This window comes from Canis lupus, chromosome 14 (genome assembly GCF_003254725.2).
Source record: "Canis lupus dingo isolate Sandy chromosome 14, ASM325472v2, whole genome shotgun sequence".
NCBI lineage: Eukaryota > Metazoa > Chordata > Mammalia > Carnivora > Canidae > Canis > Canis lupus.
The window spans coordinates 41,979,559-41,993,359 of NC_064256.1; the positions used below are offsets into that span (position 1 = coordinate 41,979,559).

Sequence of the window (13,801 nt, forward strand, 5' to 3'; positions counted from 1 at the left end):
TGGCATCTTGAGGTATGGGTGGGGGCTTCCTGGACGGCTTCAGCTGCACATCTTGCTGCTGTAAGATTTCATGGTAAAGACACTCACTGCTTTGGGGATTTCAGGTAGTACCATGCACCCTGCTTGTAAAATGGAGCATAACCTTGTTGCCCCCTTCTCCGTAAGTTTGTATATCTCCTGTCTTGATCTAAACTGGCTGACCTGCAGTGCTTAGAAGACTATTAATATCAGGCCTCAACCTTAATAACAGTAATGCCATTAGGTAAACTGGTACAAGATATGCTCCCAAGAACAAAAAGACCAAAGTCCTCAAAATGTAATCCTTGCCTCATTTACTAATACGTGAAACACGATGGCTCTATAGTAAAGGTGGCCAAAAAACTCCTAAAAAGGATCGTTGATACATGATCATTGTCTGCATTGGCAAAACAAAACAAAACAAAAAACTTGCACTCCTGTATGTTCATATTTAGTATAGTCTCAGATTTTAAATAACTTCTACCCCCACGAAAAGGGTGGGGAACAGAACCATATTATTCGATTCTCAAATTCAATTTTAGGGAAGCATTGTGATGATATTTACAAATACCAATGGCTCTTTGTAAAAGTTTCAGATTACTATACTTCATAATCTTTGTTCCTGACACACAGAACATGTGACATTCGTTACACACTGTGGCCACTTCTCCAACTGCAACGTCCTGTGTGGATATCACCCTTCTGAAGGGTTTAAAGCATATGCTGAAGCATATGCATCCACTTTCTGGGTCGCCTTTCTTCTGATTTCCTTGAGATAGGGTATGCCTTTAGGGCCAACACAGCATTTAAAGAAATCAAAACAGTTAATGAAAGACACAGTTAGATAAACACTCCAAGGTGATCACAGGTTTAAAATAGAGCCAAACTAAATTCAAAGAGACCCAGACAGTTCTTTTCTTCACTTTGACCCCACTCATCTGCCCCCTGCTCTCGGACAGCATACCAGATATTCCTTCTCTAACAACAACAAAATGCCCGAGTACCACGGTCCTTCTAGGACCAAGCTCAGATGGTTCTCATTGCTCCAGGGCAATGCAGGCCCCAGAACTCACTTCAAAGGCTTTAAGCCACTTCTCCTCCTTGATGTATTTCACACAGTTATCACACTGCTTCTGGAAGTACTTTCTCTGCTTCTCATCCAACAAGCCAATTTGGTACAGGAATGTTGCATAGCCCTCTATGATCTGAGGAGAAAAGAGAAACATAAAAAACACAGGGAAAGAAAGAGAGAAGCTAGGGAAGCCCACTTTCTTGGTCAAACAACCCTTTGTCATTTGTCAATCTTGTGTTGCAATTAGCCAAGCAAGACAATTATACACCCAGGCACATCCCCCAGAACACACAAACACATTCACAACACGTCTAAACATACACAACACACATTGCACACACAATGCACACACATACCACAAACATACACACACAACACACATATGCAAAAATACAAACATCACACACACACATACACACACATACATGTGCTCCACGTTTATGCTCATATCCAACCTAGGCTGACCTAATGAGTTGACACCTTAAAACACTTGATGAAAATTAGAAGATTTAAGTCATCAGAAAGTCAACTGGGCAACACCATTTCCCTCTATCGAGTTAAGTGTCTCAAGTCAGAGGAGCCTCCATTGGATTCAAGGGGATTTAATCTCCTTGAAAACAGAACGGAAAGGAAAAAGGAGACACCTACCGATTCAGGATCTGAATACGCATCTCCAAGAGCAATTCCTTTCAGGTTGATCTTCATGCTCATCATGGGGTTGGGGTTGATAATGTGGATGTAATGTGCAAGGGCTGGCACATATTTCCCTGCGTAAGACTGAGAGGGGTGTTAAAATGAACCATCGCAATTTGGTGTTATAAGCATGATGTGCTTAAGCTAATTAAAATGACAGTAAAATAGCCATATCTCCACATGAGACCCAGGTTACCCTACGCTGTAAATTCCACAATGGCACAGAGCTGTGCCTCTCACTTCTGCTGGCCTCCCAGATCGTGTCAGTGACAGGCAAGTCACCGGGGAGGTGCACGAGAAAATGACAAGTGGCCATGGAATAGGTGGACAGTCTGATTTCCTTCCAAAAATAAAATAATGTGGACCAGTGAACAAAGTTCTGCCACCCACAGGGCTCTTCTTACCTGAAGCTCCATTTAAAACTGTTAAAAAAAAAAAAAGATCTCAAGGCCAAAATTAAGACTTCAAATCTGTATGATGCAGTTTGAAACTTACATGTATTAGAACAAGAGGGAAAGGAGAGTCATATGTATTGGCTACTAAAATTGTCACTGGACTATTATCTTTGTTTCCAACCTTTTCAAGAACAAGGTTCTTTTTTCAATTTCAAAATATTGTGTGGACACAAGCATTATAATTCTGCCTCTAGATTACGCGGAAAAGAAAGCTACTCTTCAGGAATATTTTAAAAATAATTTTGTATTTTTTACATGAAAAAGCTGCCTTTTGACATCTCCACTTGCACGTCTAATATTAAACTTCATATGTTCAAAATGAAGCTTGAGGGACGCCTGGGTGGCTCAGCGGTTGAGCGCCTGCCTTCGGCTCAGGGTGTGATCCTGGGGTCCCGGGATCGAGTCCCCACATCGGGCTCCCTGCATGGAGCCTGCTTCTCCCTCTGCCTGTGTCTCTGCCTCTCTCTTTCTGTGCCTCTCATGAATAAATAAATAAAATATTTTTTTAAATGAAGCTTGAATCCTCAAGCCTTCCCTACAACCTCTCTATTAATGTTAACTCTGTTCTAACTGCTTATGCCAAAATCATGGCACCATTTCTTTTCCTTTTCTTTTTCCTTTTTTAAGTAGGCTCCATGCCCAGCGGAGAGTGCATCACAGGGCTTGTACTCACGACCCTGAGATCAAGACCTGGGCTGAGATCAAGAGTCGGACGCTTAACCAAATGAGCTACCCAGGTGCCTCAGTGCCGTTTCTTATCTCTCTTTCTCTCACGCTCCACAAAAGTCCATCAGTGAACCTTGTCAACTCAACCTATTCTGTCAAAATAAGCCCAGGCTCCAGAGTCTTCATAGACCCCCACTTCATCACCTGGCTCCGGGTTGTTCCATCAACTCTTCTTGCTTGGATTATTGTAGTAGCCTAACCAGCACCTCCCTGCTTTTATCCTTCCCCTCATCCAGTCTGTTTTCAAGAGAGGGGTCTACTAAAACATAAATCTGATCTTGCCACTCCTATGCTCAAACTCTCTAATGACCCCCCCCCCCCACCTCCCTCAGAGTAAAAGCAAAGTGCTTTTTTGGAGGCATAAGGATTGGCATGATCTGGTCACTTCATTAACACTATCCCTTGCAACCCTCTTACTCATTCCTCTCCAGCCCCTCTTAGACCACAGTCATGATGGTGATCTGTACTGGTCCTTCCACCAGGGCCTTTGCATTAGCTTTTCCCAGGGGGAATGCTCTTCCCCCTGATGTCCATATAGTTAACTCCCTTACACCTTCAATGAGGCCTTCTAGGGATGCTTTCCCTGGCCATCTCATCTAAAATTTTAACACTCTCTCTCTCTCTCTTTTTTTTTTACATTTTCTTTTTCTTTTCTCTCTTTTTCCATAAAATCCTTATCACTTTTCTATAAACTCTTACTATTTATCTTGTGTATTGTTATTCTCCCACCCACACTAGAATAGAAGATCCACGAACATGAGGGTATGTCTGTTTTGGAGGTTAGTATATCCCCTGTGCCTGATGCTGTTTGATGCTGTTTATTTGTTAGTGCTCAATAAACAGTTGCTGAATGAATGAGTCTTGAATTAATCTACATGCATATGAAAAAATACTAATGCATATATGTTCAAAATAGACTAAAAGCATTGAGTGGGTATATATGAGTCTGCAAACCCTCTGTAATATTTCCAAGGTTCTGTCTGCAAGGGGTCTGTAGTTCAAGGGCTGGGAGCCTCCAAGAGCTTTCATTTATTCCACACCCTAATCATATGCTGGAGACGTCACTATGCTCATATTTCTATGAAGGCCTGGAGGTTCAGAGAAGTTAAGGGTAGAGTCAGAATCAAATCTACTCTGACCTACTACCAAACTTAGTCTTCTTCCAAGGTATGATAAAATAATGTAATTTGCATAATTTATACAAAATCTCACTGATGCAGCTCTCTTGTGCAACAGCAATTATTTAGGCAAAGTATTGACTGAAAACAATGTATCCATTCATAACCGTGAGCACATTTTAGCTTCCTTGTGATAATATAAAGATGTGTTTACATGCTTGAAATTTGATTTGTTGCATAACAGTGCTATATTCTCTTATTAGGAATAATAAGTGAACATTTATCAAATATAATTTCTGTAAGATGAACAAAAAACAAATTTCCTTGAATAATCATTTTACTGGTAAAGATGTATTATATAGTCTTCATTCAGTGATGGTTCTTTAGACAACTCTTCTGTCAAAGGCATTGTGATAGATATTTGAGAAGACACAAAAACACAGAACTTGTGCTTGTAAAATTAATCATGTCTTTTGAAAAAAATATTATGAAAACTTGACCTCTATGTGGTAGGCCAAAGTTTTATGCATTATTATTCTCACACTGTGTACCTTGCCCAGCACATAGTAGGAACTAAAAACATATTTGATAAATGAATGACTCATCTGACATCACTGCTAAACATTTTCCTCTATTGGATGTTATCACTGAAGTTGTCTTGTTATAATAAGATCAGACAATAAAACATCTCTTTGACTCTTTCTGAGACAGAGGGACATGGACTTTAAATTGCTCTATTGATGGTGATGACAAATTCAGGCTAACACAGCCACATTTTTATGGCATCCTCCCCCTTGCAGCCATCATGCATATCTGGGATATATCCAGGCAGGAAATTAAAAAGGAACACCCACTCAATTTCTGATCATCGACTATGAACAGGCTACCTCTCTCACTTTAATTTGAACCCATTTAAAGTTAACCTTATCTTTCCATTCTTGAAATGATGAAAACAAGGGTCTCTGCATTCCAATCATGTCCCTGGCTAGAATTCCACTGAGGGTTGGCTGCCTCCACATCTTCCATTTCTCATATTAAATCAGACTTTAATTAAAGGTCCTGGAGACTATGTCTGTGGTCTTTCAACTGGGGCTCCGCCTTGGGTTCATCCACTACATGCTTGCCAAGCTGACCATTTAAAGAAAAGAAGATGGTGAAATGGGTAGTTCTATAACCATGTCCAAAACAGATTCCTCAATGTTCAGTCCACATCTGCTAACCTAACGATGATGCTTATCTCATTTTTGCTTTCTAATGACTATCACACACTTCCTTGCCCTGTGTCAGTGTGACAAATCCTTCACTGCTGTTTTCATTAATCATTCCATTGGTTGAGTGGCTCAGGCTGTCACACAGTAGACAATTATAGGATTATTTTATGGAAAACAGACACTGAAACATTATAATGAAATTTCAATTATTTTCGCTATCCTTGTTGAGACTTTTTTTTTTTGCAAGATCAGACCAGTTTATCTTCCTGAATCATTTATTTCTCAATTTAATGATTCTCTGACCACCACAAGCAGTTTAAAAGACAACCAGACAATAAATCAAATGTCTTACTTGCCCAGCTTTCTCTTCTCTGGATATATTTTAAATAGAACAGAAACTTCTATTTGCCAGGGGTGGGGAGTGCAGTTTGAGATGTGGTAGTATGATGGATCAGAAATGAACTATATGGCCCCTTAGGACTTATGATTGTAATCCTGTAATTTTATGAACTCTTGCTTCTTTTGTTCTGAGTTCCGTCTGTAACGAGAGCAACAACCACCGCAATTATCAGCCCTGTGGTCTCTCTGATGTCTTGCTGGTGTTCACCAATGTGGGCAGCAGCTGGCCAATGCAGCCCCTGAAGTCTGTGAATTAACACTAACCTTCTACCATCGGATCAGACCCTAATCTCCAAAAAGCTCGGAACAGCATCAAAGCGATTATAAAAGAGGAAAAGCGTGGCCAGAAACTATTTGAACACGTAGTATTTTCAAATTCAGCAGTGACCCTCCAATGAGGAACTCAACCAGACAAACGTACTCATCTAATACAGTAGTCCAAATTAGGTTAGCAATCGACACATCAAGATTTTCGTCTGCCCTTATCATTCCTTTCTAGTACTTAGAGCAGCTTCCAGCTCCAATTTCCAGCACTGTTGTATGGCTCGTTCTCCTCACAGTGACCACACTTTGAGCTCACCTCTGACAAGAAGGACCAGAGATATTAGGGTGTGTTTGTGTATGCTTGTATTTGCTGGGGCTTGAAGAAGCAATAAACCTCCAGTTTTTCTCTTACATCACACGGATCTCAGAATTCAGCTTGCAATCTTTTATTTCTCCCACGAGAGGAAGAGGTCTCCCCATCACAGCTGAACAGTGGGTTCTGAATCTCTGTCTGCGATCTCTCTAAGTTCTTAAATGATGTTTGGAACAGTCTAATGGAAATCACGTTAGGAGCAGATTGCACTTGTAAAAATAGTCTAGAGAGAATGTAATGCTTGGTTAATTATCCAGATGTGTAAAACCACAATGAACTCGGACTTAAAGAAACTTGTAATTGTGTATTCTGTCTGAAGCCCTCCCCTCTTACATGTTTCTGCAACACTCACAGCAGACTTACTGTACCCCTGCCACCCGGTTACTTTTAAAGGAGGAAAAGCCTTTTCATATCTAAAATCAAGTTTCAATCAGCTCCCCTAGAAGAAAAAAAATCGTGTCAGAGAATAATACTCTAATGGAAACAACGTTTTCTTGCAGAAATGTCACATATGTTAGCTGTTACTATTGTTTAAACTACATTTCTTGTCTACATTTCCCACTAAAGTTTAGTTTTAAAAAAGGGATGCAGCTATATTCATTCTCTCCCTCGCTTCTAGGTATACATTTATTGGTAAAACATGCAGAATCTCTATTGATAATAATGAGCAATAGCCTCTGAAATAAGACACACCTGAACCCAGACACAGAGTGTCACTGTCCACAGGCCCTCGTTCCCAAGTTTTGCCTGGAAATGGAAGAGATGACGTGACAGCCTTAGGAAGGGTATGGTGAGGACTTCGTCCTTTGCTCTGCTCTACCCCCCGACCCCCAGCCACTCCAGCTGGAAGGAATGTCTCTTTGAAGAATTCACTTAGGGGCTGGTAGGAACTCCTTCATGTTCCCAGAAGGAAACGAAGTGAGCCGCCCTTCTGGAAAGAGTCATATCAGTGTGGTGTCCTCTTGCGCTCCCCAACCACAGAATGTTGGTGGAGCCACCCCCATTTATGGGGGCGATAAGAGAATAAGGGGATATGTTTTGAAAAAAGTTTCATGCACACACTGAAAAAACAAAATGGTGAAAAGCCTAAGTGCAATGGAATAATAGGTGACACTGCAGTCAGGAGAACAGGACTGAGTTAGAGCGACCTTGACTTCATCTAGCCTCAGGATAGACTCTTACTTCACTCAGCACCATTATTTTCTCCGAGAGAAGAGGCATTGTCTTTAAAATGGCCAGTTCCAAAAATTAATGAATGGAGAAAGCTGGAACTTCAGTATTGTGGTAATCTCTACAACTTCCTAGACATTTTTAGACCGTGTGTCATCTAATTTCTAGTCCACACTCCTGCAATTAAAAAAAAAAAAAAAGCTTCTAACAAGAGTATGACTTTATCTAAACATCTATTTTTCTTGAAAAAGAGCTTAAAAGAAATGCAGAATCTCTAGGAATAGACATGTAAGAAAAACATTTTGATCTATATCTATTAGTCACATATTTATCCAAAGGTACATGCTGCCTTCCAAATATATATTTTTTTAATTTTTTTTAAAATTTTTTTTAAACTTTTATTTATTTATGATAGTCACACACACAGAGAGAGAGGCAGAGACATAGGCAGAGGGAGAAGCAGGCTCCATGCACCGGGAGCCCGACGTGGGATTCGATCCTGGGTCTCCAGGATCGCGCCCTGGGCCAAAGGCAGGCGCCAAACCACTGCGCCACCAAGGGATCCCCCAAATATATTATATTATATTATATTACTTTGTATTGAGAAGATGCTTCTTTAAAAAAAAAAATCCAGTACAGCCAGTATGGAAAACAGTATGGAGGAGCCTCAAAAAATTAAAAATAGAACCAACACTTATTCCAGCAATTTTACTTCTGGAAATATATCCAAAAGAAATGAAAACACTAACTTGAAAGGATAGCTGCTCCCCAGTCCCCATTTTTATGGCAGTATTATTTACAACAGCCAAGACATGGAAATAACCTTGTGTTCATCGATGGATGAATACATTAAAGACGTTGTGATATACGTGCGATGGAATATCATCCAGTCATAAAAACTGGGGAAATCCTACCATTTGTGACATGGGTGGACCTCAGAGGCACTATGCTAAGTGAAATAAGTCAGACAGAGAAGGACAAACAGTGTTATGATCTTACTTACATGTGGAATCTAAAAAAACCCACACACACAGAAACAAACAAAAAGAGGTCAGACTTGTGGTTACCAGAAGCAGAGGGTTAGGAGGAAGGCGAATTGGGGGAAGGCGGTCAAAAGGGACAAGCTTCCAGTTCTAAGTCACAAATTCATTTTCAATTCTAAAAGGAAATACTGGCAGGTCAGATGAACGTAACTGAAAGTAGACATTTGTCATGAGCTCAAGAGCTAAAGCAGCTTGAATGTCATCTAATAAAATTCAGCAAGTTCCAAGCTATGAAACATAACTGCATTCTGTGGACTTCAAGCTTTTTTATCACTTGAAACTTCCATTTACTCCATAAAACTTTATATGATCAAAGCTTAGTCTTTATGATTAAAACTCAGTCTTTGCCCAAAAGACAGAAATATCCAAAAAGACAGGGAACTTCTTTCCTGTTTGAATAAGGTTGATAAAGCTTAGAGATTCTCCAGAAAATATGGAAGAGGTGTTGACGCCCTTCTATAGACAGGGCACCTGCTCTCTGGGAGACTGCAGATCTTGGAGATGGAAGTTTTGCGGACAGAGCACCCAGGCTGCAGATAGCACCTACATAAGCAGGGTTCCAATCCTTAGCTTCTTGTCTGTAGTCGTTAGGCCCTGGAATCTGGCTGCTTTAGTCCAAATCCTGGCTGAGTGACCTTGGTAAGGCCGACCTAACCTCTTTAAGCCTCAGTCATCTCAGCTGTAGAATGGGGATGATAATAACAGTGCAAACTTCAGAAGGCAGCGACGACATACATGAAACAGGGCTTAGCACCATGCCTGCCATACAGTCCACTTCCAATATTCTCAAAGACGAGCTACAAATAGAACAGGTGAATGATAAGATTCTTGAAGGTCCTTTCTGGCTACCAAATTCAAGCCAGGGCTAAAAGGATAATGGTATAGGCCTGCAAGACAGTTCTCCTCTCTCACTGCTGCTTGTACATCAGTGCTGGAAATGCCTCCATTACAGCTATCTTTCTATAAATCAGGCTCTGTCCTCTATTCATACACAAGCATGTTGGGAGTACGTTTAATGTATCAGATCTTTTCTAATGGACAGTGTGCTGATAAGTCAGAAAGGGGAAGAGAAACAGAACAATCATGATGGAGATGGAGCATGGAGAAACAGGACCTGAGCACAATACAGCGAAGGAAAGAATGGAAGGCTGAGGGTGGGGGGCAGGGTACCTGGCAGCCCTGGAAAATAAGCGAGTAGAAAAGATGGTCCCCAGGGTCTGGGACACAGCGGCAGGGAGAGAAGAGCTATGGGAGGGAGATGAAAAGATACTGGAGAGAAATATCATCAGTATTTTTATCTTATCTAGCAACAACCTGGCACAGTGCTGCTCTGTAACATTCAATGAATGCTGTTCTCAGGACCGTATGAAACAAATCACACAAACACGGCTCTCACCTACCGGGAACCTGCAACCTGAACCCAGTGGACCACGATGATTACAACAAAGGTTGTCGAACTCCATGATCCCAGCAGGACTTCACTCATGCAGATGAAGATAAAATATCCTATTAAGCTCACTGATTTTTAAATAGCATCAAAGTTTTGCCTCTATTTGGCCCTCAAATTAACCATGGTTGCCAAACTGCTTCTGAGGAGAGTAGGCCCCTTCCTGCTGATCAAGAAGAGATGCCCAGTTTTAGCCACATGTTCTGGCATTTTGGATGGGCTCCGCGTTTGTTGCCTCAACCACCCATAGGTGCAGAATGTTTCCTAGGAGTGGGCACAGAGCCACATGCTCAGAGAACAATGGGCAGTCCCCCTTCCTGCCGCCACCTCCCTCTCTGCCTTCCAGTGAGGGCTGTTTTGCTTTAACTTCTAGCTGGGCCCATGGACACTTGAGAGGATTCTAAAGTGTGTCTGTACCTCAAGAACAAGAGCAATCTCACTAATAGTTACTGGCTCAGAAAGGATAACACTTATAAAGAAAGTTAATTATGTGAATTAAATGCAGCTTGTTTCTCTTTTTGAAGTACATTTTTTTCATGCCTTGAGGAGGGTGATTTACAGACACATTTGTCTCTCTTTAGAGAAAATTAATTCCAGTTGGTGTTCTGGGCAGAAATGGGGAGAAGGGAAGGAGACAGGCAGCTCTTCCCTCTGCATCGCACTGCCTGCGAATTTCAAGTTTTTTTCAAATAAGTCTCAATTTTAATAAGATCCTCTACATACACATTTGCTACTAAAAATTGAACTTGCACATCAAAAAAATTACAATCAATTTCTGAAAACCAGAAAAATCTACCTTATGCACAGCCTCCCCTAATTATACTCTAACCAAACCACCCCCCAAGTTTTCTGTGTATTCCTTCTGCACAAATTACCTGGCTTCCAGTTTTTTGATGTTAGGTTTTATCTTAATGACTTCAGGTTTTTCAAACGCCTAGGCAACACTCAAAACCTAGTAGTGCTTTCTTAGGTCAAACTGAAAAGTGGACATATACTGACGTCATTCAAATGTCGTGGGCTTGCCAGGGGCAAGGAGCCTGGGTCCGGCTGGAGACATTTTGCTACTATCCAGAACTTCAAATATCAATTTCTAAACTCCGTCACAATGTTTTAGACAAAGCAAACAATTTCTTTTGAAGATTTCAGGGGGGGCCTGGGTGGCTCAGTTGGTTAAGCATCTGTCTTAGGCTCAGGTCATAGTCCCGGCGTCCTAGAATCAAGCCCCAGAATTGGGCTCCCTGATTAGCGGGGAGTCTGCTTCTCCCTTTGCCTCTGACCCTTCCCCCTTATGTGCTCTCTCTCTTCCTCTCAAATAAATAAATAAAATCTTAAAAAAAAAAGATGATTTCAAAATAATAGGAGAGACAATGCTACATCCCCAAAATAAGTGAGAACTTTTTAAATATCTCAGCCCCTGTCTACATGCATTAGGCCATATGCTTTGGAACCATAATATATTAATCCAGCTTTTCACCATGAATGGTAATAATAGTCATCATGTGTTGGGTACTCACCACAGCCATCACTCCGTTAAATATTTGAGGAGGATTATCTAATTAAATGCTCAAAACAATCATATGTAGTAGGTATTGTTATTATTTCCAGACTCCCTTGCACCAGAATCAGGGTGCTGAACAGCTGCTCCAAACCCTTCGAGCATCAGGCTAACCCTCATTCATAGTATACAAATGGGAAGGATATTCAGGTCCAGTACATTTGCACTGAAAATCAGAAAACCATTTCTGAGTTTACCATTTATTTTTCAAGGACTGTTCTATTATATTAGCGGCATTATTTGTTTAGCCTCCTAAACAACCCTCCTTAAGGGTATGTGGAAATGGAGTTCTGAAGAGAAAGGATTTCCCTTTTTCCATTTTGGGAAAAGTCTATCATAACTTTTTTTTTTTTTTTGAGAGAGAGAGAAAGAGGGTGAGAACTACATTAAAATTGAAATCATATACAGATACTTTATGAATACATCTAGGCAACTATAGTTGAACACCTAGCAAAGCAAAATATCCCTGGAAGTGATCTAATCTAAAAACCACACCCTCTGACTATAAGATGAAAAGCAGAGGCCAAGAGAGGTTAAGGAACTTGCTTGGAACCATCCAGAGAGGCAAAGCCAGCAATGAATCTCAGGTCTCCAATTATTAATCCAGAGCTCCTTCCACTTTTCCATTCTGCCTCCTAGCCTTAAAACAAGAGACCAGATGGAACAAACTGGAATGGAGGAACATAGCATTCTAATAAAATGAACCATCACAGTATTATTATTTAGTGCTCTTCCTTCTAGAAAGAAATGGGACCCTAGATTTAGTGTATCCCGAGTAGTTCATATGAAAATGATGCTGCCTGGCAACTGCATCTCTATCCCAGGTCTTGCCCGCCCTCATTCACATCTTCCTTCATCACTTGGAAGGCATAGGTTTCCTTAAAAGTATTCATCCTGGCAGCAAAGGACTTAAAAAGAAAATTGTCCTTTCCTACACACATTCAAAAATTACATGCGTGAAACCACTGGCAGACATGAAATAGACACATTTTTCATCCAGAATTTGGCAGCTTTGCTGAAAGTCCAACATCACGGTTAACAACATCGCCACATTATTTGCAAGGCAGGAATTACACAGTAAGCGGATCACTCTTATGTTAGAGGTAGACACTGGGTATTTTCCAGGGTTCTTTCCAAAATGACAGGAATGCCACTTTCTGTCGTTTTGTGCAGCCTGCCTCTGAAATGAGTTAGAAGAGAAGGAACAGCAAGGAATTATTGATAGAGGTCCTAAACAATCTTGACCAAATAATTGGCTTTAAAAACACGTAAGGGTAATATGCCAAACAGAACAGTCTGCCAAATAGAAAGAGAAGAAAGCAGGTGGAAGAGAAAGAAAGTCCTAGTTCCATTTACTTGTCATTTCCTTGGAAAAACTGAGACTATTTTTTCACCTTGACTCTCTTACAGTAGACATTTGTGGTTTGGGCTTGCTCAGCATCCTTCCAGCCCTTCCTCTGATATCATCACTGGGATCTTCCCTCATCTTCACTCATCTCCCACTCTCAGGCCTTGTGATTCAAAAGGTGAGGGTTCCCCTATGATCCTACCCCTCCCAGAGCACTGCGGTGGTTCTCCGGTGCTATTATGGCCAGGCTATATGTCCATCCCATTGACCCTAGTTGCTAGTTCTAGAATAGGCATGGGATCCAAATGGATCACATGAGATTCAGCAAAATGGGTAGAATTATTGGGAAAGAAAAGTTGAGCTGATAGGCTATACCTAGAGCTCTGGAGTGGAGTAGAGGGACAAGGGCACCACTGAAAAAAACACAGCTTGGAATGAAACCAGTAAAATGCAAAGCCTAGTGAATAGATCAAGAAAGAATAAGAGACAAATTCCTGATGAAAATGTTTGGGCCATGACCCAACATGAATCAACTCCTCTCCTGTTTTACTTAAGCCATTTGAACAGAGTTTCTGTTACTTATAAATTTAAGAGCCTTGACTAAACACATTCCTCCTCATCTTTCAAAATCCAGTTTAATTGTCACCTCTCCTGCTTGGCATTTCCTGAAGCTCCCATAGCTATTTGCACTGTCCTCGTGTTATTTGTCTTTATAACTATTTCTCTAATTGTATTTTTCATTCAGTATTATACTTATTGCCAGATGTTCAGATTCAGGGTAGAGTCAGTCTTATCAACTGTTGAATTTCCAATACTTGTCCAATGCCTCAGACATAGCAGTCACTCAAAATGCGTGTGTTGAATTGAATTTGATTCTAACTACTGTTTCAGTGAATACTGCATCCTTCA

General features: G+C 40.8%; 1 protein-coding gene across 3 annotated transcripts in view; it reads right to left on the minus strand.

Moving 5' to 3' along the window:
* Positions 1–13,801, minus strand: part of CPVL (carboxypeptidase vitellogenic like) — a 126,813-nt gene that overhangs the window by 61,988 nt on the left and 51,024 nt on the right. For all 3 annotated transcript variants that reach the window (XM_025464486.3, XM_025464490.3, XM_025464489.3), the window contains exons 8-9: positions 1,739–1,867; positions 1,092–1,223 (exon numbers count right to left, since the gene is read on the minus strand). In XM_025464486.3, the coding sequence (XP_025320271.1) occupies positions 1,092–1,223; positions 1,739–1,867 (261 nt within the window). The remainder of the gene's footprint in view (positions 1–1,091; positions 1,224–1,738; positions 1,868–13,801) is intronic.